The sequence below is a fragment of the Choloepus didactylus genome, chromosome 8 (assembly GCF_015220235.1).
Source record: "Choloepus didactylus isolate mChoDid1 chromosome 8, mChoDid1.pri, whole genome shotgun sequence".
Classification (NCBI taxonomy): Eukaryota; Metazoa; Chordata; class Mammalia; order Pilosa; family Megalonychidae; genus Choloepus; species Choloepus didactylus.
Window position 1 is genome coordinate 6508492 of NC_051314.1, and position 23102 is coordinate 6531593.

Consider the following 23102-nt stretch of genomic DNA (forward strand, 5'->3'; position numbering starts at 1 on the left):
CCCCCAGCGGAAGGAAGGGGCGCCCCGTTTCCGGAGGGTCCAGCGGGCGAGCCGGTGAGCAGGACCTCGGGGGCGCCCCATTCCGCAAGGCCCGGGCCCAACGGTCCCCGGACCCGGCCGCCCCAAGCCGCGGGCCGGCGAGTTTGCGCCTCTCTCCGCCGCCACTTTTGTTCTCCGCTCCCGGCGCCCGGCCGCGGCGAGCCGGCAGTGCGCAGGCGCGGGGCAAGGGGCGGGGCGGACGACGGGCCCCGGCCCCGCCCCCTCGGCCCCGGCGCGCTCCATCCGGGCACTGCCGAATTAGCATCGGGCCGAGGCACAACTTTGCCGAGGCCCGGGGAGATCCAGGCGCGCGCGCCGGAGGAAATATAGTCCCTGCCGGCGGGCGGCGGGCGCGCGCGGCGGGGCGGCGCGGGGCTCCGGGCGCCGGGGGGCCATGCGCGGGGCCGCGCCGGCAGCCGGGGGACCTGGCGCAACTTGCCGGGCGGCCTGAGGAGTTGAGGCGGCCGCGGGCTCGGCGCCCGGCTGCCTTTCTTCCCCCTCGCCGGCTCGCCCCCTCCCTTCTGGCCGTGGGGGAGGGGGCTCGCGCTCCCCCTCCCCGGAGGCCGGGTCCGCCCCCGGCCGCTCCCGTCCCCCGCGGAGCGCACAACTTCCCCGGAGCCGGGGGCAAAGTGGGCGCAAAGTGCTGCCCAAGTTGCCGGGATGGAGCTGCAGAGCCGGCCCGAGGCGCTCGCCGTGGAACTCGCGCGCCACCAGGTAGGCGGCGGGGGGCCTGGCGACCTGGGGGTGGTGCTGAGGGGGGCACTGGGGAGGGGAGCGCTCTTGGGACCCGAGTCTGGCGTCAGGTTTTTCTTGTCGCAGGGTCTGCGTAGTTGAGGTGCCGGGGGGAGCCCCTTCGTGAGCCTGCCCCGGGGTGAAGGGAGTTTGCACGGACCCACCCCCCGGGCTCCGCCTCTACCCACCCCCACCCGCCGTGCAATCCTGCAGTTTTGGGTGGGGGGTACTGGGGCTCTTGGGATCCGAGCCGGGTTCTTTTTCTTTCTCGACATAGGGTCGGCCTGGCTGGGGGTGCCTGGAGGGGGCTACTCTGAACCTGCCCCCGGGGCTGGAGGAGTATGCACGACCCCCTCCGGCACCCCCCCCGCCCCCCCCCCCGCCCCCCGCCGTGCAGTCCTGCACAGTTTGCAAAAGTAGTTTGGCCGATTGTTGCTCGCGCGAGCCGCGGCGCGGCGGCCGGAGCCCGAGCAGTCTTGCGGCGTGCGCGCGTGTGTGTGTTGGAGAGATTAGGACGAGACTTGAATATTTATGAGCTTTGCTAGACACGGACTCGCCGTGTTTACTTGGCTCTTTGTTCCTCCCCCCTCCCCCGGCACACACTCACACTCACACTCACACTCGCTCGCACACTCACCCCGGCCTCCCAGCTTGGACCGCTCGGGGCGCCGCCGCCGGTGGCCTGGCCCCCGCCCGCCCTCCGAGCGGCCCCGATGAGGCGGCAGCCACAGGTAAGCGGCCCCGGGACTGACGGCCGCCGCTCGGCCGGCTGCGGCGGGGAAACTTGCGCAGGGCGCACGGCGGCCGGCCGGCCTCGGCGGCGCTGCGGGGCGGGGGGCTCGGGTCGCCGGGTCGGGGACGCGCCGGGGACACTTAGCCCCTTGGGGACGCCGGCCTGAGTCCGCCCCTCCGTGTTTCCGCAGAACGGCGACCTCAAGAAGCAGCTCCACGAGAGGCAGCCGCGGATCGCAGCGCTTAGCGACAAACAAGTAAGCGCGGAGGCGGCTGCGCACCCCCTGCCTGCCTTGTGGGGGGGATTGGGGAGGGGTCGACGGGCACTTTGGCAACACCTTAAAAAGTGCCGGGGTTGGCGCCACACGCTCGGACTCCCCAGAGGGGTCTGTTTCCAATCCTCAAAGTTGCCGGTTCCACCGCCCCCCCCTCCTTTTCTGAAAAGAAAGAGCCGGGTTCTTGGAGACGGAGGGGAGAGAGCGAGGCACCGGCAGTGGCCGAAAGAGAGAAGCTGCACTTAGAAGGCGGCGAGCAGCCCGGCGTCCATTTTGAGTTGGTGGACATGTTTTGGGAGTATGGAAATTTCTACCGGCTCAGCGCCCCCCTCTTCGTCATGGTGTGTGTGTGTGTGTGTGTGTGTGTGTTGGGGTGGGGGCATCGGTTCGGTCCTGGGTACACAGCTACCCGGAAGCGATTTCTCTGCTCTCGTAAATCTTATTAAAAAGAATCGTTCCTCGGAGCTCCCCCGGGCCCCTCCACTGCCCCAGCTTCACTTTTTATTCTTGGAACCTGGCGCCAGCTCCCGGGGAACAAAAGAACGGCGCCCCCCAGACACCCCAAGTCTGCCCCAACTTTGGTCTGCAGGCGCTAGGTGTCCATTGCAACTCCCGAGCAGTTCCCCGCGGTGGGGAGCGCGGCCGCCGCCCCCTCCCGGCTCCCTCCGGGGAGGAAAAGTTGTCCATTGTGACTTAGTTGCGCCGAGCTCGGCGCGCGGGATTTCAGCACCTCGAACAGATGCCGTCGCCCGAGCGCTGCCCGGGCCGCTCGCCCCCGCCCCTCGCCCTCCTCCCGCCCCTCCCCCTCCGCTCCCCCCTCCCCGCCTACCCGCTCCCTCCCCGGCCGCCCCAGAGGCTCTCGGCGGGGCGCCCCCTCCCCTCCTCTCCCTCCCCTCGCCCCCGCCGCGCGCCCCTGGTCATCGATCGCGCTTCCTTCGGAATGCCCGCGGCCGCCGTCAGCACCAAACTTGGACAGCTCCGGCCGCCTTCTCCCCTCCGCCCCCTCGGCCGGGGCGGTCCGCCCAGAGGCTCCCTCCCTGGAGCAGTTTTCGGGGAGCGTGGCCGAGATCTGGACGAGATGGTGGGGGGTGGCGGCGACCCAGGCGCGGGGGAAGTCGGAGGCCCGGTGCTCATTTGGAGTCTTTAAAGTTGAAAAGTGGTGGGAGGGGGCGTACGGGAGAGGAGGGGGGTACCGAGGGGGGTGCGGAAAGAAATACAGCCGTTCCCTCGGGCCCGCGCCTGGTCGGGGCGCCCGGCTGCACGCGAGGGGTTGGGACGAGGGCGTTAACCCCTTTCTGCCGGGACCGACGGAGCCCCCTCCCCGGCTGCGCGCGGCCGCCGGGCCTGCGCCCCCGTCCGGGGAGTGGAAGCTTCCATTCCCCGCGGAGGGGGGCCCGGCGAAGTCGGGGAGTTCGCGCGGGGGGAGGGGAGCGCAGGCCCGCATTACCATTTTGATTGCTTTGATGCCATTTTTGGAGGGGGAGGGGCTGGAAGACCCTTCTCCGCTGAGCACAAAGATGTTTAATCACTGTGCAGGATCAAATCAGAGACTTTCTTTCTTAAAAAAAAAAAAAAATCACTACCAAATCTGGCATAATGTGAAAGCTGAGGGTTACTAAGCCCTTTTTTCACCGGCTGCAACCGCAAGTTGTTGACTCTCTTTTGCTTGGAGTAGAAGGTTTAAAAGAAAAAAAAAATCCAGTAATCCAGCTTTTATTGCAACAATGCTCTTTATGTGTCCCGCATGGCAGTAGTCTTACTGTTCCGAGCTTGGGTTTGATCATTTCTTCTGTATTGGAGCAAGTGTTTCAAGGCTGTTTAAATTTTTATGATGATAGTAAATGAGTAGCTATTTATTATCTGTCACGCTGGAATTTAGATAAGGCCAGGAGAAACCTTTGAAAATACTCTTTGAACGATGTGGTGCAGTTTAGGGAAGGGGCTGTTCTACACTAGGATATCTTGCCTTTAAAGCTGAACTCGGGGGAAAGATGTCTACTGAAGGTACCTCCATCTTTTTGTGTGTGTTGAGTGTGTGCTTAAAAAGGAAGAAAGAAAACAGGGAAAACTTTCATTCTCTCCCCTTTTAAAAATGTTTCTCTTTTAAATGACTAAAAATAACATCTGGTAAGCAGCCAGGGGTTGGCCTGGCAATGGGAACTCCTTTTTGTAACTGCTAGTGTGTTGTTTTCCTTCTCCCTTTGTGGCATTTTATATAACAAGGGCTCCTAGAGGAGTGGGGGCGGGGGGCTGAGGCGCCGGAACAGTGTACTAATAAAGCTGCCTGGCCGCTCCCAAGCCCCACGGTGAAATCTCTCTGCGGTCGCCCATGCCATGAGTTGGGTAGACTTAACATTTACTCGGCTCTCTCTCTCCTTGGGAGAGTTTGGTGGTGATTGGCAGCTGGGCCAGGGAATGGTCCATGAGCAAGCTCTGGGAGGTAAACCCACGGCTTGAGGAGGAGCCTCGATGTTCTGCTGCCCCCCCCCCCAATCCCTGCACCCGAGGAGCTGAAAGTGTAGGGAGGGCAGTGAAAGAGCAAATATTTCACTGTTTGCTTGCACACACTCTAAAATGAAAGGTAGAATTCCTTTACAAGTTTGCCACCTCCGCCTCAGAGATGCATTTCTGAGCTGCTCCTGCTTGGAATATCAGATAGAAAGGTTAAGTTTCAATTAAGAGTGCACGTGCCCATGATGAAGTAGATAGTAAAATAATGGAGGAGCCCATTATCCCCATCCGTTAGAAATGCAATAGCAGTGGGTGATATTCTCTATGTCCATCAATTTCCCGCTTGTGTCCTTGGCACTGGAAATTTTGTAGGTTACTTTTAGAAATAAGAGCAAGCGTGTAAAGATGTTTTTCAAGGACTCATAGAAGTAGGTAGGTCCTTGGGCAGGCAAATTCTGTATAATTGTGCAGTGTTTCTTCCACCTTTGGTGGGCCTGGGGATAAACAGGAAACTAGCTTCCAGACTAGTTTTCAACTTGCTGGTTGAAAACTGAGTTCAGATTTTTTTTTCCTTAAACAAACAAGCCACGGTGTGGACGGGTTGGTCGGTGCTGAGTTGTGGTCTAGCTGGAAAGGCCAAGCCACGGCCTGGGGTACAGCGCCCCAGTTGCCTGCTGCAAAGCGCTGGTTCGATGGAGGATGGGCTCCTCTTCTTTAACAAGATATGACGTGTGAAGACTCCATTAGTTGCTCCAGTGGTTTTGCACCATGAATTCACAGCACATGCAGAGAGGCAATAACATTTTTATCTAAATTGTCAAGCTCGAAGCACTTGGTATAAATAACAGACCTATCATAAATACTGGAGGGTTTTATTCTTTCCTGTTGTTTGGCATTCTCGGTGCCACATTTCATGTCACGTGTCTTGGGCATCTCCAGACTTAAACTTTGTGCAAGTTGAGCTTTCCCATAGTGGGAGAGGAGCAGCCATGTGCATTGTGGTTCCTGCCGGCTGGTGGGGTGAGGGAGACCCTGCAGGTGCACTCAGGGCCTTGTGTGCCGCTGTATCTGTCGATTTGATGGACTCCCTATTCCAAGGGGCTGTCCCCAAGTGCAGCAATAAAAATACGTCTTCTTGAAAGGTGTTACATCGTGGCGCTCACCCAGCCCTGAATCATGTCACCACGGTGATTCGCTGTCCTCGCTGAACACCAGAGGGGTCCTCCTTGAAGCACCTGCCAAGTGAAGCCGTGGGTTGATTGTTCCGGAAGCCCCCCTGGATTGTTTGCCATCCTTCCCTCAAAGGACGTTTCAGTTTCCAAGCCTCCTCTTGAACCTGTGCTCGCCCACGGATGGAAATTTTAATCTTCCTGACCCAGGGTGCCAGCTCTTATTCTGGAAATAGTTTCAGAAAAATTAATGCTGCTGCTAAAAGCTCCACATTTCCTGCCAGGTGGGAAAGAGTGCGGGATTCTGGTGGTGCAGGGTCCGCGCCTGGCTCTGTCCACTGCCACGGGGAACCTTTTCCATTTCTTCCCCTCACTTGGCCGCAGCTGCCTCGGCCTGTGCTCTCGTCCTGGAGGCCTCCTCCCGCCTCCGCCCCGCTGCCACCGCCACCACCCAGGTCCTGGCCACCATCGTCTCCCGCCTGGAAGATTACAGTAGCCACCTACCTGCAGCCACCCGGGCCTGCTCGAGGCCGTTCGCCACCGGACTTGGTCTCTTAAAGGCTAGACAACATGAGAACTTCCGGGGGTTTCCCTTGGCTCTTGGGATGGAGCCCAAAGGTCTGCGGAGCCTGCTGGCACCGCCCCTGCCCACCTGCTCCGACTCTGCCCTGGGCGGTTTCCCGTTGCTCCTCGTGTCCAGCACGGCGGTGTCCTTCCCTCTCTCCAGCAGCTCCTTCAACACTCGAGCGGTTTCCTGCCTCACGACAGCGCTCGGCAGCATCTGCCATGGTCCTGTGTCCGCGGGGGGAACCATGTCTGCTTCCTGCCTGTCCCAGCGTCCTCTGAGGAGCACTCAGTAGGTTGTTCAAGGCATGTTTGTTTTGATCATGGGTGACTTTGTAAGAAGAAGACGGAACCAGCCACAGGGTGGGGGTGAGGATTACCAAAGGTTTCTTAATGGTCCTAGGGGAGCCGTTGTAGTCGGCCAGCAATAAATGGTAGAATTTTAAAACCTTGGGTTTGAAATGAATGGACATAGAGATGAACAAAACCAGCTCCCTGCCCTTGCAAACCTCAAAGAGTGTGGCAGGTGAGGCGTAGGTAACCACGATTCAAGGAACGTCCTGATAAGTGCCATGAAAATCACACCTTGGGAACAGTGGTGCCACTTCTGACTTGGCAATCCAGGACAGCTTCCTGGAGGAGGTTGCCTGGAAGTTGGGTCTTCGAGGATGCCTGGGGTTGTGGACGGGTGGGAATGATGGCTTCACTTGCTAAGAGGAAGAATGGGCTGAGTACAACCTGGAGGTGTTCTGTCAGTAAAACCATGAGAGAGGAGGAAAAAGAAGGCAGAACAGGTTAGCTGTGGGCAGAGTGAGGACAGTGGCCAAGGCTGGGACAGAGAGTCTGGATGAGAGGCTGTGCGCTGGGAAATCGTCAAGCACTTTAGGCTGTGCGTAGGAAGATGCGTGCCAGGGAGCCGAGGGGGTTCGAAGGGGGCAGAGTGAAGGAGGTGTGAGTTGTCCACTGGGTCTGTGCTCCAAGCCCCTCAGTGGAGGCTGTTGCAGAGGCCACGGGGCTTGCCGGACATGCATGGGAGGGGACCAGGATCCCCGAGGCTGCTGGACCCATAGCCCTGGGTGACCAGGACGAGATCAGGCTGGGGCAGGGGCCACGGAGGGACCCTCCTCCTGCTGCTCATAGGAAAGAGCATGGGGGGCACCTCTGGAAACCTCCAGAAGGTAACTCAGTGGGTGACTCTGCTCACTTGGCCTAAGGAAAAAAAGTGTGCCTGTGTTTCGTATTTATATCTATCTATTTGCTTTTGTAGCTGTGTGTTCTAATTTATATATCGTTATATCAAATATATACTGTATATTTGTATTAATTGAGTGACTACATTTTAATTGTTTTGTTTTATGTTGTTACCTATAAAGTGCTTATCAACAGATAAATTTATATTGAGATGTAGCAACAGTATATGTGAAATATACATAGTATATTTAAAATTTGTTAATAGTTCATCCAGGATTATGTTACTAAAATGAAAGATTTTTCATACTTATTTTTGAAGTACGAAAAATAAGTACAGTTCTGCTAAAATCAAATCTCACCGTGGAAGGTGGTAATCACCGTTCTATTATTCCTGTACCAGTTTGGATATGAAGAAGTCCACTTTTTAAAAAGTTTTTATCATAAAAGCAGCACATGTTCAGTGGGAAGAATTTGAAAATAGTAGATGGAAGCGTCCCCTCCTGCCTCACCCCGACCCTGTTCCGTGGCTGAGCGCTGTGTTGGTTTTGAGGGGTGGCTGTCAGATATGTTCTCTGCACGCACACACAGCCATCACCTGGACACACACGAGCGGAAGTACTAAGCATACTGTCCCCACACTCGCCCTCTACACTTGACAGCGTGTCCTGACACCTTTGGGGAACAATTCATTTGCATGAGCTCCTGCCAGGTGTTGGGGCTGGGGCTGTGGCCTTGGGGGGACGGTGAGGTTGATCTGATTTTGCTAGTAGTGACACCTGCCATTGTGTAAGGCTTTGCACTCAGAGAAAGCTTTCTCTTGGTCTCTGCTGGCCAAATTTTCACATGTAGCTGGGAAGACGGGTGCACCCGCAGTTAACTCTTTGGCGCAGCCCAGTGAGGCACGTGCACGGGAAGTTTAACTGCCGGGCTCACCCTGGCAGCAGGTGGGACGTCGTGCTTCGCTGGGAGCACAGGGATCGGTCAGATGAAGTGGCCTCTGTGCTGGTGGCCTCTGTGCCGGTGACTGGCTGCGGCGCTGATACTCTTCGGCAGGTTCCGCTCCATCACCTCCCTCGATGCACAACTTTTTGATCATCAAGACAGGCCCGTGACTTGGGTCAGTTTGGGCAGGTGACTCTTCCCTGCGGGACTGTCCAGGGGAGGGAGACTTGCCGAGGCCGGGCTGCTCGGGGTTGTCCGGCGTGGAAGGTCTGATTCTGCTCCCGAGCTCAGGGCACCCTCTTTTTGTCCCCTGCCTCACTGCGGCTGGTCCCCTGCCTTGTAACAGATGACACGCTGTGGCTGGAAGAGCAAAGGCACTGAGCTCAAATCCCAACTCCCTGCGTCCCTGTATTCAAGCCGCTTGTCCCCAGCTGTAAAGTAGGGTCAGCGATAAGACCTGCCTCACGGGGTTGCCCAGGAGATCCGGTCTCGTGACAGGGGTGAGAGGGCATGGATGGAGAGGCCTGTGCTTTTGCTCCAGCGGTGACCACACACCAGGCCGGTCGAGCCCCGCCCTGCGCACCTGGGGGAGGTGGAGCCCTGCACTGTCCCCCATCCCTGTTCCGGGGAGTTCTTTTCTGCACATGGGTGTCACATTGTTTATCACGCTGGTGAAGGTTGATAGTGACCGTGCCATCTTCAGCAATTCCAAAGAGTTCGCTTTGATATTTTAGCCCCTTAAAACACCTACTGTTGGAACTGTACAATTGATTTCAACTAACTTTAAACTTTTTTCAGTAAGGTGACTCCAGTGATAACTTTGGTCCCAAGATGGCTCGTTTGAGTTGCTGACCCTGATGATTAGCCCTGTGAGTTAGCAAGTTTTTCCTCCAATGCTTTTGTCTACTTGGGAACTGGAAGTAGGGGCTCGTTGCCTTTTTTATTTCACTGTGAGCTGATAAGAAACGTGGCTGAAAATGCTGTGGGCCCGGAGGAAGCGACATCTTCCCCGGTGGAGGCGCTTGGCACAAGCAGCATCTTGGAAACGCTCTGGTCAGACGTGGGGGGCTTAGGGAGCCCCTCTTGGGGAGTGGGTGTTGGTTCAGCCTCGGAGGCCCTTGCCCCAGACATGGGGTAGACTTTGGGAGGAGGCAGCTCCTGGAGTTCAGTACAGCCTGGCCACACTGTTTATCTTCTCACACCGCTTGAAATTTACAGCATTTATGGTGGTATGTCTGGATTTGATTTCATCTCCAGGAGAGCGCTGCTAAGAATGCTTTTAACGTGTGTCCGAGAGGCTTGTCACACAGATGCATCCTGTGCAGAGCTGAGGCTCCGTCTTCTGATGCTGTCCCACCTTGGGCAGCTCGTGCATCCTTGGAGGCTCAGGAGGGGATTTGGGTGCCCTGCACATCGGGAGGCAGAGCCCTGGGCCTGGGGTAGGTGCTCACTGCACAAGAGTCAGGAGGCTCAAATGGGGTGACACCTTGAGTTCTTGGCCCGTGGTCGGTCCCCAACCAGGGGGACTTGGATATCATCCCGACACTAGTCAGTCGTCAGAGAAGCTTGGCCCTCCTCTGATGCTCCCTGCAGACGAGCCCCCTCTGTCCTTGCAACACATGCCGAGCATCTCCATTTCATTCTCAAGGAGACCAAAGCCCAGAGAGGTGGAGAGGCTTGCCAACGCCACACAGCAGGCACGTGGAGAGCTGCCCCCCCAGCTCTGGGCAGGTGGGCTCCCCACTTCCTCGTCCTGACCCCGGCACTGGTGAGCATGTGGGGAGAATCAGCAGCACCCTATACCACAAATGTAATGAGTTAGCTCTGCTGTCACTTTACTCAGATAAAAATAATGGAGTTAGTGTGTCGGGGCGGTCACCGACAATTAGTAAGCACCCTGATGATAATGGGCAGGAATTTCCTTCTGGGGTAGAAGGTCCTAGAACTTTAGAGGGGTCTGTGTTGGTGTCCAATCTCTGCCCCGCACAGAAGGCTGCCTGCTTGGCTTGCAGCTCCTTGGGGTGTGTGTGGCCCGCTGGCCGGTACGGGGGGGCCCTTGATGATGTAGAAACTGAACCAGCTGGAGTGACCCCAAAGCAAACCCTCCCCTCCCCTTGCATCAAGAGCTGTCTTAGCCGCCTGGAGCCACCAGCTGTGTCTCTCCCACCCTCTGCTGGCTGTCCATGCTTCTGTCGCTTTGCTGCTGCACTTCTGTTTATTATCATTATTTTTACTGCTGTTATTTTATACTTTAAGGTGGCGGCATCTTCTCATTTCAAAATGGCCTCTGTTCTCTGAAGGAACCCATGTGCTTCCTTAAGATGTTTTTATTTTTTTTATTTGTGGTTCCTGATTGTTCAATTGTAGCAGTTTCCAGAGTGTGGGGAGAAACTGCTGACACAGCTCCCTTCTGGTTACCACCTCGGACTGCCAGCAGTGCGGACCCGGGCGGTCTCGTCTGGCCGCCTTAACACTTTTTTTTAAATTTTCTGCTTGGCACCTGTGCTTGTCTTGTTAAAATGCAGCAGAAAGGGGTGCATCCTTGGGGGATTTTTATTTCATCTTTTGCCCAGGGTGGGTCGAACCCTCAGCTCCAGAACGGGGAGACAGATGCACTTGGGAGGCACAGCCCAGGGTGGGGCGCGGGGGCTTGTCTGCGGGGCAGGGGTGAGGCTGCTTCTCGGGCAGGGTTCCCAGATGGTTCCTAGCGTGCAGTGGTGCTGTGGCGTGGAGGGGCAGAGTTCCCGATGCTGCTCAATCTGCAGGAATATAGGAATATAGGTGGTGCCCAGAGACACAGCTGCCGTGGAGAAGTGGAGCAGCCACGTGGATTTTTGTCAGTCGAGACGCCTCCAGGTTGCTTTCGTCTCTGGAATCTGCGTCCAGCGCTGGAATTAAGCTCTAGACTTGGGAGTCAATGGAAATTGAGGTCACGTGTCCCTAAAACTTGTGACTAAAAGAATAAGATGTGAGAGCCAAGGGGGGACTAGGCCAAGCCCCTCACCCTTACACGTGGGAGACTGAGGCCCTGGGTGGGCATGGGGGTTGCGTCCTGAGCTCGCCCTGAGGACTCTAGTTTTCCCGACTGTCACACCGTGGCCATGAAAGAAGCATGTGATTTTTGTTTAAACGACTGGACTCTGTTCATAGAGTTTTCTCTGGGAAACTCCCTCTCAGGAGGGCAGCCCCGTGAGATATGGGCAGGAAGCCTGCACAGGATATCCTGGGGCGCTGCCTGCAAGGCTGCCTGCAGAGACCCGGATGCCACGCTCGAGTGGTTTTTGGGACGGTTTTTAGACTTTCAGAGCAGCCATTCTCCAGTTTACTCGGCTTTGGCAAGGCAATTGCAGTGTATTCTGCAATTTTCCATTTTATGAAGCTTGTTGAGCCAAATGGACTGTAGTTCTCCAGGCACAGTTATGTTTTCCTTGCCTCTTGTATCCCTTAGGTAGCAGAAAGACTGGTTTCAGAAATAGTGTCTGTGGGGGATGTTTGTTACCCAGCCTGGGTGGATGGCCTGTCTGCTACAGAGTCCAAACACGGGGCTAGAGATTTGTTGTGGGCTGGTGAGGGAAGAGCCACTCCCCCAAATAGAAGTGCTGAAAGATGGTGATGGGGGGGGTTTGCAATCATCCTTGGGAGCAAATAATGACTGTCTTTTTGACCTCTTGAGTGGAGGCAGCAGACAGTTATGTGTGGTGGCAGTGGTGGGGGGCTGTTTGGGCCTACCTGGGGATTGCTGTCTGTGGGTGAAACTAATCGATTTTGGGAGAGGCTTTTTGTCCTAGGATAGATGAAAGCAGGAATGGGGAAGGGAGAGAGAGGGAGACGTGTTTCTCTTTGATGCCATTCAGGCAGGAAGCCAATCTGCACATGTAATTACTTGAAGATGTAATTAAAAATATATACCTATTAGAGACTGTGAAACAGAATTTAATGTGAGGTACCAGTTACAAAGTGACAATCAGTGATGCCAACTCTCCTCTGATTAACACGTCCCGGGTCGTAATAAATGCACCTCAGGTAGATGCCAGAAATATTTCTTAAACTCCGGTTTTGACAGCCCCGCTGAATGCCGAGTTTTCTTTGCCCATCACCAGCATCCTTCTCCCAGAGCTGCCGCTGCACTGGGTGCATGTGCTATGAAGGGCCCTCCAAGAGCGTGTCCTGGCTGGAGAGGAGAGGGGCCAGAGCAGAGTTGGGGGGTCATTGTGGACCGAGACCAGGGGAGCTCTGGGGCGACCAGGGGGCCTCGTTGAGAGGCAGCCTTTGAGCAAAGCCCTGTGGGAGCCGTGGGGGCTCTGAGCAAAGCCCTGTGGGAGCCGTGGGGGCGAGCCCTGTGGCTCTGCAGAAGGAGCAGCTCGTGCAAAGGCCCTGAGGCCAGACGTGCCTGTCCTTTTGAGTGGAGGCCAGTGTGGCTGGGATAGAGTGAGTGGCCGGTGATTGTGAGAGGAGCTCAGAGGGCTGCTGGGACAGGATGGGGGCTGTCCTCTTGGACGTGACTGACCCCTTTGAGTTCCCTCACAGTAACAGCTGTCCAGGCATAGGATGCATTGATTTGGGATGTTCTCCTGCCATCCTGTGCCAAACCACTGTCTGATCAGCAGCAGTGGGCAGTGGGACTGGGTGACCGGGCTCATTCCTCCCAAGACGCTCTGAGTCTGTAGTACAGAAACTAAGATGCATCAAGGATCCTGTGACTGTCTAATTACAGCCTGAGATCTGACCAAGGTGGGGATGCAAACGCCAGTGCTGTCTGGCATGCTGGAGAGACTGTGCCCCGTGGCAGGGACAGTGGGGCCAGCTCTGCCCCTGGTGCCCTGTGGCACGGGCCACTGCAGCCTGCTCCTTTGATTTTTCAGGAGAAGCCAGAAGTCAGTTCCTCTATAAAATGTCCTTATGTTTAGGTGTGAGCCAGGAATTAAAAGCCTTCTCCAGGCACTGCTGGCCTCCTTGACGCTGCCGGGCCGATTTGACCCAGCCTCTCCCCCCCGGTGCCCTACACCTCCTTCTTCGTCCCCTGGGGCTCAGCTCAGGGGGACAGTCCCCATGACCTCCAACAGGGTCCAGTGTCTCTGCTCTCAGCTCCATCCCCGTCAGACCCCCCTCATGCTGGGTTGTGATCTAATGATTAGCTGCCTCTTTCACCTCTGCCCCCTTTAAATGCCCCTCATGGCCCTACATAGAGTGACTATACAGAGTTATTGAAGGAGTGACACCCAAACTCACTAAGATTCTACACTCTTCAGATTCTGATGTGACTTTCATTCAGCCCCAAGATATAGAGGGTGTAATAATACTCTAGGTTCTAGAATAGTCTGAGGTCCCGCGATTCAGCGAGCCTGGGTCCTGGATGGAAACCACAGACTCCTTGAGAGCCGCTGGGGCCCTTCATGGTATTTCTTGCTCATCTCGTTTGAGATCCGTAACAGAACCGTCCCGCAGCCCCATGCGCGTCCTGGCCTAAGGCAGCGTCTCGTTGGAGTTATTTTGTCCCGGGGTTCTGCTGAGTGGGCTCGAATCGGGGAAGCGGCTCCTGATATCGCAGATCTAATTATAAACCCAGGGGACAGTACCAAATAAGCAGCCATTAGAGGGAGACGAGTCTGGCAGCTCGGTTTAAAGTGTCCTTTAATGAACTTCTTTGGCGCTTGTATCTTAGCAACACATTTTATTACATCCTGTGCAGATGGAGTTGCTGTGCAGTAATTTATCCCCATCCCCCGTGCCCCCACTTTGTTCCCCTTTGATGACTGGAGAGAGGAAGGCACAGACCCGCTTTTCCCAGGCAGAGCCCACACCACTCCTGCTTTGTTTGATGGATGAAAAAGGCCAGCGTGGCACTGGAAGTGGGGACCTGGCCGGCCGGCGGAGGCTGGTGCTGTGGGAAGGGCCCCCGGCCCAGGCCTGAGAGGAGGGTGGCCCCCCTGGCACTGGCTGCTGGAGACCCCTTAGGGGTCTGCCACCCCATTCCCCAGTGCTCCCCAAGCCTGAGTATTTTCATCTGGACTTCTTTCCTCTCGGCACTAATTTGGATGCAACGGAAGTGGGGGAATTTGCAGATCTTTTGTTGTAGTCAACAGCCTGTAAGTGTGATTGGGGGGCTCCGAGGAGTGGCTCCACCCAGACCCAGTGGACATGTGGAGAGGGAGCGTGTGGCAGGGAAAGAGAGGGCTGGGGTATGGGCACTGGGGACCCCTAGCCTGGGGGGCAGAGGGGATCCCCTGGCCTGGCTTGGCTGCTCGTGAGCACAGGGACCTTCTCGGAGCCTTGACCTTCTTATCTGCCAGTTGAAGCTGGTCCTGCCACCTCCGATGACTGTGGGAGCCTCCGGACAGCTGGAGGCTGCCCGGCGTGAGCTCAGGAAGTTTCTCGTTGAGATAAAGTCGTGTGTGTCTGTTCCTTCGTGAGCAGGATGAAGGCCATTATTTTCTCAGCACATCGCCTGGCAGTTGTCTGGACTATTTGAAATCAGGACCATCCCAGAAAAATGGGGGCGTGTAATTTATTGTAGAGGCAGAGTTCGATGTTTGTTCGTCTGGTGGTTTTGAAAACCAGCCAGCCGGCGGGTTCACCGCGATGTGTTCATTCAGTAACGAGGAAAGGCGGCTGCAGACGCAGATCGGAGACGGATGTGGAAACGCTGGACTTGTCCGGAGAGCCACAGCCTCCTCGTGGCCGACGGGCCTGCGGGAAGGTCGGGAACCCCTTGGCTGGGGCGGAGACCCCTGAGGAGGTTCATGCGCCCCAGGGCTCACCTCACCAGCTCAGTTTTCCCATCTGTGAAATAGCTGCAAGGAAGGGCCGGGCCTCAGCGGCCTGGGTGGGGATTAAACGCTTCATGCGGAGGCAGATGGGTAACTGGCAGATGGGTAACCGGCAGATTGCTCCATTCGTGGGATTTGTTCCGGACTTGCTGTCCCTCGGCTGTGGCCTGGGTCTGGGTGGTGGTCTCGGCAGCCACGTCCCCCCCTGGCTGCAGTGGGGCTGCACGTACCGGAGCACAGAGCTGGCATTTGCTAAGGGGGCTGCCGAGAACGCGCTGAGCACCCGGCTGCCTGGGCTGCTCCCATTGGCTGTGCCCTGCGCCTGTCCCCATCCGCAGGTGAGGGAGCCCAGGCTCTGGGGAGGAGTAGCAGGTGCGGAAAGGTGACGCCAGGGTGGCCGAGGGCATGTCAGCCCGGAAGCAGCAGCACCCACTGGCCCACTGACAGCCCCGGCCCAGGGTCGCAGTGGCTGTCTGTGACGTTTGAGGTTCACATGGTTCTCCCCTCCAATGATGCCAGGTGGTCTATCTCAGGAAGTAGGGGGCAGGGAGTACCCCTGTCTGACAGAGTGCAAGGAAGCACAGCGTCCCCGAGAGGTTAGGGGCTTCCTGACCACATCCCCATGGCCCCCTTGGAGTCTGTGGCTGCAGGTGAAGCTTGGACCTTCCCAAGTCAGTTTCTTCATCTGTGAAGTGGGGTGAGACTCCAGTATGTACTTCATGGGTGATCGATCATGAAGGTGAAGTGGACAAACGCAAGAGAAAACTGGCCTCAGGGCTCAGAGAGCCAGGGGCCAGGAGAGGTCTTGGAGAGCCAGGGGCTGGGGGCCTCGGAGAGCTGGGTGCTGGGAGCATGCCTGCCTGGAGGAGCTGGGGCAAGGCGTTCAGTGCCTGGTGTTGTCCAGCTGGAGCCCCCCTCAGATGGGCACGCAGTGGACTTTTGCTTCCTGTGCTGGACGTGTCCAGAGTGACCATGGGACCATCCCCAAGGGCTGCTGGTTGTTCCTGGGGAGAGAGGGTCCTTCCATCAGACCTGTGGTCCATGCTGGGGGCTCCACACTTTGACATCACTGTCTGCTCGGGAATTTGGGGCCTCACTTGGCTGGCGGCATGGGCACGAGAGAAAGGGGACACATGCAGAAGCGTCCGTGGGGCCCCTTCAGTGTACAGTTTACAGAGGGGTGTGTACATGTTCTAAAGGAATTCTCCCACTGGAGAGGTGAGTTTACATTAAAAATGTAACCCAGTTGTGGGGGTTTGTCCAGATCTTATATTACATGATTTATTTTCCTTTGTTTTTTTCCTTTATGATGATTAGTCAACACAGGTGTGGACCGATTCCCCCATGTCTGCTCATTCATTGACAGCAGCTGACACTGGTATAGCAGTGTCTTGGTGGCCAGGCACTGCCACGTGCATTCACCCGTTTGGACTCCGTATTTCACAAACGAGGCTTGTGGGGTGGCGTGCTTTGTCCAAGGACAGCTACAAATAGAAGTGAAGAGGTGGAGGGGTCGAGATGGATTGGGAGGCAGCTCCCCGGAGCCCTTGTGACCTGTTCTATGCCTCCACCACTTCCAACTCATTCCCCGAACCAGGGATTCAAGGAATCCCATCGCTGAAAGGCTCCTGGATCTCGTAGTTAAGTGGGTCTCCAGACGCTGTTCCTGTGCTGTGCCAACACACCCGAGGCCGGTTTAGGTGCACCACTGCAGAACGTCAGCAATGGAGGCTTTTCCCAATTTGCAGAAAAAAATGGAGCCATCTACAGACCTTTCACAATTGAACTTTTTTTCTGGCATTAATATTTTTTAAACCTTTGGTTGCTTTGGGCAAAATGATATAAGTAGCAGACCAAAATTTTGCTGATGACCTTTTTTTGCATGCATGCATGCATGCAGTTAAATGCATTTATATTTTCTACAATAAAGTTTTTCCTTGAGTGTATCATGGAATTAAATGTGTTGGTAGTTCTGCAAAGATGATGCCTCTCAGCTCTGCGTTCCAAATCAGCTTGACAAGTGCTGACCTCATCCTCCAGGAATTCCCTCATCATTGCTACTGGTATAGTCCTTTCTGTGACGGGTTGCTCACTACCTCCAAAGCAAATCCACTCCAGCCTGATTAACTCTGATGTTCAGAGTGGTCCACTTTATTTTGAGGTCCAGTAATTTTCCATCCTCCTGCTGATTCATTCTCCCATCCATCCATCCTCCCATCCATCCATCCTCCCATCTGTCCATCCATCCATCCATCCGTCCATCCCCTGGAGGAGACCTTTGTGATCTATGGCATGAGGGATGATTGTGTGTGTGTGTGTGTATGTGAGCACATGCACGTGCACACATTGGGGCCATCATAGGATTAAGAAATGCAAGCCTCAGTGTTGTCCCTTAAGGAGCTCCTCATCACCACGGAGGGGCATTACATGGCAGTTGGGAACAGGGCAGGTGACTGGAGCTGGTCACCACTGGTATTTCTGCAGTCGGAGAGTGGGGTATTTTCTTGCTCTAACCCCTGTCCCTGGACAGCTTCCACAGTTTCGCCTTTCAGAGCCCGTCTCCTAACCTATTCAGTTCTGTGACCTTGAGTGAGTTATTTAGCATCCTGGAGCCTCCACTCCCTCATCTGTAAGGCTGAGCTGTAACAAGCGCTTATCTCTGAGAACTGCATGTACGAAGTAGAATGATGGACGTCGTGAGCTTAGCACGGAGCCTGATGGAGAGTGAGGGCCCTGGAGTTGGGCGCTCCTGTCGTGGGGCCAGGCTGGCTGCCATGTTCCGCTGCTCAGCAGGGGTCCGGCCAGCCTGGATCTCACCTCTACCACCCGGCCCCTCACCGTCCTCTTGCCAATTGTGCCTCCTGAATATGTCTTCTTTCCTTCTCTCTGCTGCCTCCCTGTTCACTTCTCAGCAGCTCTCAGAATAGTCCAGCAGGCTCTTAATTGGCTTTGCCTCCAGCTTCCATGTTCCACGCTGTTCCCAATGTTGTTTTTCTAAAGTTTAGCTCTTATGTTATCCTTCTGTGCTTAAAAACTATCTCTAGTTCCCTATTGCCTGTAGCAACAGATTTAAACATTTCCTTATTCTCTCACGCAGGGCGTGAATCAGATAGGAGAGGAACTGCTCTGCTTGAATACGGGGCTGGGGCCTGGGACCCCACCCTGCAGCCTCCCTTTGCCCCCAACTACAGGACCACTGGCAAGTGGGGAAACACTCCAGGGAACACAGTTTGTAAACCATTGCCTTGAGGAATAAAATTCAGTCTTTTGATCGACAGAGCATTTTATTACCCACTTTAAATCACTTCTTTGGCTTCATTACCCCATCACTATTGACCGTTTTGCAAATTAACCACCTACCTAGGGGTCGCTGTGCCTTTGCTTAGGTCAGCTCTCCTACTTGAATTGGCCTTTTCTGTATTGAAATCCTGACCATTCCCCAAGGCCCAGGTCATCTCTTTACCCTCAAAAAAGGCACCTTTGGATTCATCTGAAACGGACCCTGGTGGTGGTGGTGATGATCCTGGTGGTGATTGTGATGACAATGGTGATAAAAAGGCACTGGTGATGGTAGTGGTGATGGTGGTGAGGATAGTGATAATGATGATAGTAATGGTGGTGATGAGATGACAATGGTGCTGACGATGGCTCTGGTGATAAAAGTGACGGTGCTGGCGGTGCTGGTGGTGGTGTTCGTGGTAGAAGTGGTGGTGCTTGTGATGATGGTGATGATGATGATGATGGTGGTAAGGATGATGGTGGTGGTGGTGATGGTGATGATGATGTGATGGTGGTGAAGATGATGGTGAGAATGGCGATGATTATGGTGATGGTGATGGTGGTGAGGATGATGGTGAGGACGATGGTGAGGAAGGTGATACTAATGGGGATGATGGTGGTGAGGATGACTCCTAGTGATGGTGCTTATGATGTTGATTATTGTGATGATGGTAAGGATGATGGTGGTGCTTAGATGATGATTTTGGGGATGATATCTGTGGCCATGGTGATGATAGTGATGGTGGTGATAACATCAGTGATGATAATTGCAGCTGCCATTCATTGGCATGTGTTAGACCTGAGTATTATATACACTATCTTACTTATCACAGCACATCCCTATGAGGGGGTATTTTTCCCCATTATGCAATAGAGGAAACAGAGCCTTGGAGAGTTTTTTAATACTTACATGCAACTTCTTTATATATTAGGCATTAAAGCTTGCTCATCTTGGCTTTGCTACCTTGTGGCAAATTGAACTTTGTGAGCTCCAGTTTCTTCATCAGTAAAATGGGGATGATGTAAGTCTGACATGCAGCAGGTGTGTAACACATGCATTTCAGTTAATGAATAATGGAAATGGAAGTGCCTTTAAGGCTAGAAAGGTGATGTAAACGTTATTGCTGCTATATTACATCCCCCAAAACAAGATGCTTGTGTGTGTGTGTGGGTGTGTGGGTGTGTATGTGTGTGTATATGAAGAAAGAGCAGCAAATAGCTTTAAAAGTTCTAAAGTCATAGAAGTTGACACTCAAGCAGTGAAGTTTCTTATCCTAAGATGCCTTCTGGAGAACCCCCTCCAGAGCTAAGTTAACATAAAACACAAAATGTTTCCAGCATTTCTTTTAAAGACTGTTGGGTTAGGTAGTATTTCCATGGCAAGGATATCTTGTTTATGTAATCATTTTTGTGACATTTTCGGTCCCTTAATAAGTCTGAGAAGCCTCAGGCTAGCTCCTCACGTGCTGTCAGTTCTTCTACTGGGTCAGCATTGTGGTGGCTGCCAGTGAGTAATGCTGAGGTTCAAAATAACAGGACAAACAACTCATCCCACCACCCTACAAATTTAATTGATGAATTGGGGAGCAAAATTTTAAAAATGCAAATAGCTATACATGTCAAGTAATTTCATTAACATAACTGCTGTTTATAGTTCTTAACATGTGATTTTTAACTCTCAGGTGAACATTTACTCTTAACTATTGTGTGTTTAGGCTTTGAAAAGATCGAGGTCCTGCTTGGACCTTTTCCCAGAGTCGCTCAGAGCTTGCATCTTGACCGTCTGAATGCCCTGGGAGCTTGGTTTGCCTGTACTTGCCTGGTGCCACCCCACACTTGGGGAACCAGAAGCTCCACTGGTGGGTCTGTGAGTCTGACTGTGTTCCATACGAGATCCTGAAACCCCTGAGGTTTGAGAATCGTGGTTCTCGGAGAGGAAACCCATTCTCTAGCCACCCAACAAAACACAGAGGCACGGGTGTGATGCTTCTTTGGCTGTTATTGGATGTTTTGTCCCTTATGAGGTGACAGTGGTGGCAAATATTGTGATGGTGGTGATGATGGTGGTGATGGTAGTTGTGATGGTGGTGGTGGTGTTTGGTGGTGATGGTGATTGTGATGATTGTGATGGTGCTGGTGGTGGTGGTGGTGGTGGTGATGAGGAGGGTGGTGTTGGTGAAGATAGTGATGGTGGTGATGTTGTTATGACTGGTGTTGGTGATGATGGTGATGATGACGATGTTAATGAAAGTGATAGTGATGGTGATGATGGTGTTTATTGTGACGATGGTTGTGATACTTTGTTAACTGCAGGGAAAGATTGAGACTATTGGAGCATGGAAAAGGGGCCCATCTCTGGCTCCTCTGATTACTAACGTCACATACTTGAGTAAGATGTGGAAACTTCCCGAATCTCCATTTCCTCCCCCTGCAAAATGGAAATAATGCAGTCTTCATAAACCGTAGGGTCCTATGCAAATATTAGTGGTTTTATTATTATAACTCAGAGGACTACTTGATTAACCATGTGGCATCTTTATATAAAGTGTAGTAATAGTCTGTGATGTTAGACTGTTTTCATTTATATTGCATCTGCATTGATTTTTTCTTAGATTGGATTTTTTAAATGTGTTTCTTTAAAAAAATTTTCAAAAATCACAAAAAAGAACAAAAGATAATTTAACATGTATTTTTTTCCCTGTTTTGCTTTTGCATACATCTTGATCCAAATCGGGTTTTGTTTTGTCTACTGAAGCCTTGTTTCGTTGTTCTGCCGGCTTTGATCTCCCCACCACAGTTAAGACATCTTCCCTCTTCTGGCTTCTCCTCTTGCCCCAGGTACCTCCTCCTGACACAGAACCTGCTGCTCCTGTAATACATACTCACCCGTAATGAGCTACTTAAAAAATAAGCATTGATTTCTAGATAAAAATCACAATTAATTTTAAATGCCCTCTGTAAACCTTGTTACAAATAATTGCCAGAAACACACAAAGTCTGAAATTAATTAATATCGACAGCCTCGTTTGATGCGGGATGTGCCTCTTGTTTCTTCGTTAGGGATGCGAACCGTGTGGATGGTGCTTGGGTAGAAGTGTTGCCACAAGATGCCGGGTAGGGACGTTGCTGGAGGAGCAGTGAGCTGCTGGCCCTGTGGAGGGTGGGAGGAGCTCGGGCGTGGGGTCACCCAGGCCTGGCTCGCCACCCTGCACCCCTTGTAGTAGCCGAATGACCAGGGGCAGCTCCACCTCCAAGCCTCAGCTTCCTAATCTGTGAAATCAGCTCGATAGTATCAACCTCACCGGATCGTTGGGGACGGGGTGTCTGCTCAAAGCCATCGCTCAGCGTTCATTCTTCTCCCTCTTCCCTCCTCGTGCTCCCTGCCCCAGACCAGTCTTGGACAGGCTTAGCCTACACACATATGGCAGCGAACTGTGTTGCTTACCTCCACCATGAGTGAGATAAGTGGCCTGGGCATCTCGTCTGGGTGAAAGCACTGAGGCTCAGAGCGGGGAAGCGACATGGTCCGAGCCAGTCCTGGAGGAACGACACAAGAACCTGGGTCTCCCGACTGCCCGCTGAGTGCTGTTTCCCACCCCACCCCACTCCTGTTCTCCCCAGACGATGGAGTGCCCTGGAACTGATGTTTGCCCCCAGCTGAGGGCCGTGGCTGGAGAGCCCCGGGTTCCCCGCCCCTGGGGTAACCATAATCCCCTCTTTTTGCAGGGGTTGGACGTGTGGGGATAAGTTCTCCAGCCGGATTGCTATAGTAACTGGACTCATCGAGATTGTGATGCATTCACGGTGAACCTTTGTCAGTTTCCATTCCAGAATTCTCAGAATTACCCCAGCGTGTCCTTGAGCAGGGCTCCCAGGAGCCCTCCCCGTTTCTCCCTCGGTCTCTGCGTGGCGATGGTTTGGGGCAGCTTGGGCACCCCTGCCTCCCTGCATCCCCCTCCCTCCCTTTCTGAGCACGCACACGTGTGGGGCCAGAATTACCACCAGGGCATAGTTCTTGGGTCCTGCTCTTTCCTGATCCCACTTGCTGGTGGTTCCTTAGTGTCACGGGACCTTGACTTCCTCATCTGCAAACGAGCAGAGGAGCTTCTGCCTCATTGGGCTGTTTGTTCATTCACTCACTGGGCCTGTCCTGGGAAAACCCAGACCTAAGGGTCCCTGCCCTCGGCAAGCTCAGAGCCAGGTCTGCAGGTAGATCGGCACACCACAAGCTGGTGAGTGGAGGGGGGAAGCCCAGAGGCCCAGGGCCGGGGCAGGGGATCCGGGGAAGGAGCCACTGGCCACCCAAGGGCTGCTGGAGACAGTGTCCCCAAAGCAGGTGGAGGTGGCACAGGGAAAGTGCCCAGCCGTGCAGGCTGGGTTCACTTTCTCACTTGCCTTCCTTTCTACTTCCCTCCCTCGTGGTCCCCAGGTATCTCTCTCTCTTTCTTCTCCAACCTGATGGGAAAATTTGGATGGTAAAGGCCAGCTCCTCATCAGATTTCTTCTATGCTTTTGGTCCCGGAGACAGACAAGTGGGAGACCCTCTGTGTCTCTGCCCACCATGGTCACAGAGAATAGAGAACAAAGCTTGGGAGTTATTTATTTCTTGCTTTGCAGAAATGTTTATTTGAAAGCAGCACGGCAAGGTGGAATGGTTTGATTTGATTAGCAAGTCTAAATGTATTAGCAGCAAGACAGAAACGATATTACAATTAGTGGTAATTAGCCGTGCTGATGACTTGGGGCGGCAGTGCCGGGTGATAGCTGTTTCCCAGTCCTGGGTTAGCACGAGATGGGGCTTTACCCTTGTAAAGGTACTTGGTTCCCAGGGGGTGGGGCACAGGACCCCGGCCCGCCCATCAGTCACTTTGCAGAGACACACGGGCCAGCTCCCACTTGTGTTGGTGTGAAGTGACTCTGTAATGTTTCGGGGGGCAGTGGGCCTGACTTCTGGGGCCTCA

At 54.2% G+C, this 23102-nt stretch overlaps 1 protein-coding gene across 2 annotated transcripts in view; it reads left to right on the forward strand.

Annotated features, from left to right (window-relative positions):
• The first annotated feature begins 345 nt into the window (after positions 1-345).
• Positions 346-23102, forward strand: part of PHF21B (PHD finger protein 21B) — a 118223-nt gene continuing 95466 nt past the window's right edge. Inside the window, exons 1-3 of one of the 2 annotated variants that reach the window (XM_037847286.1) lie at positions 346-753; positions 1422-1502; positions 1695-1760. In XM_037847286.1, coding sequence (XP_037703214.1) covers positions 700-753; positions 1422-1502; positions 1695-1760 — 201 coding nt within the window. In that variant the 5' untranslated portion in view covers positions 346-699. The remainder of the gene's footprint in view (positions 754-1421; positions 1503-1694; positions 1761-23102) is intronic. The other variant, XM_037847287.1, reaches the window with a different exon arrangement.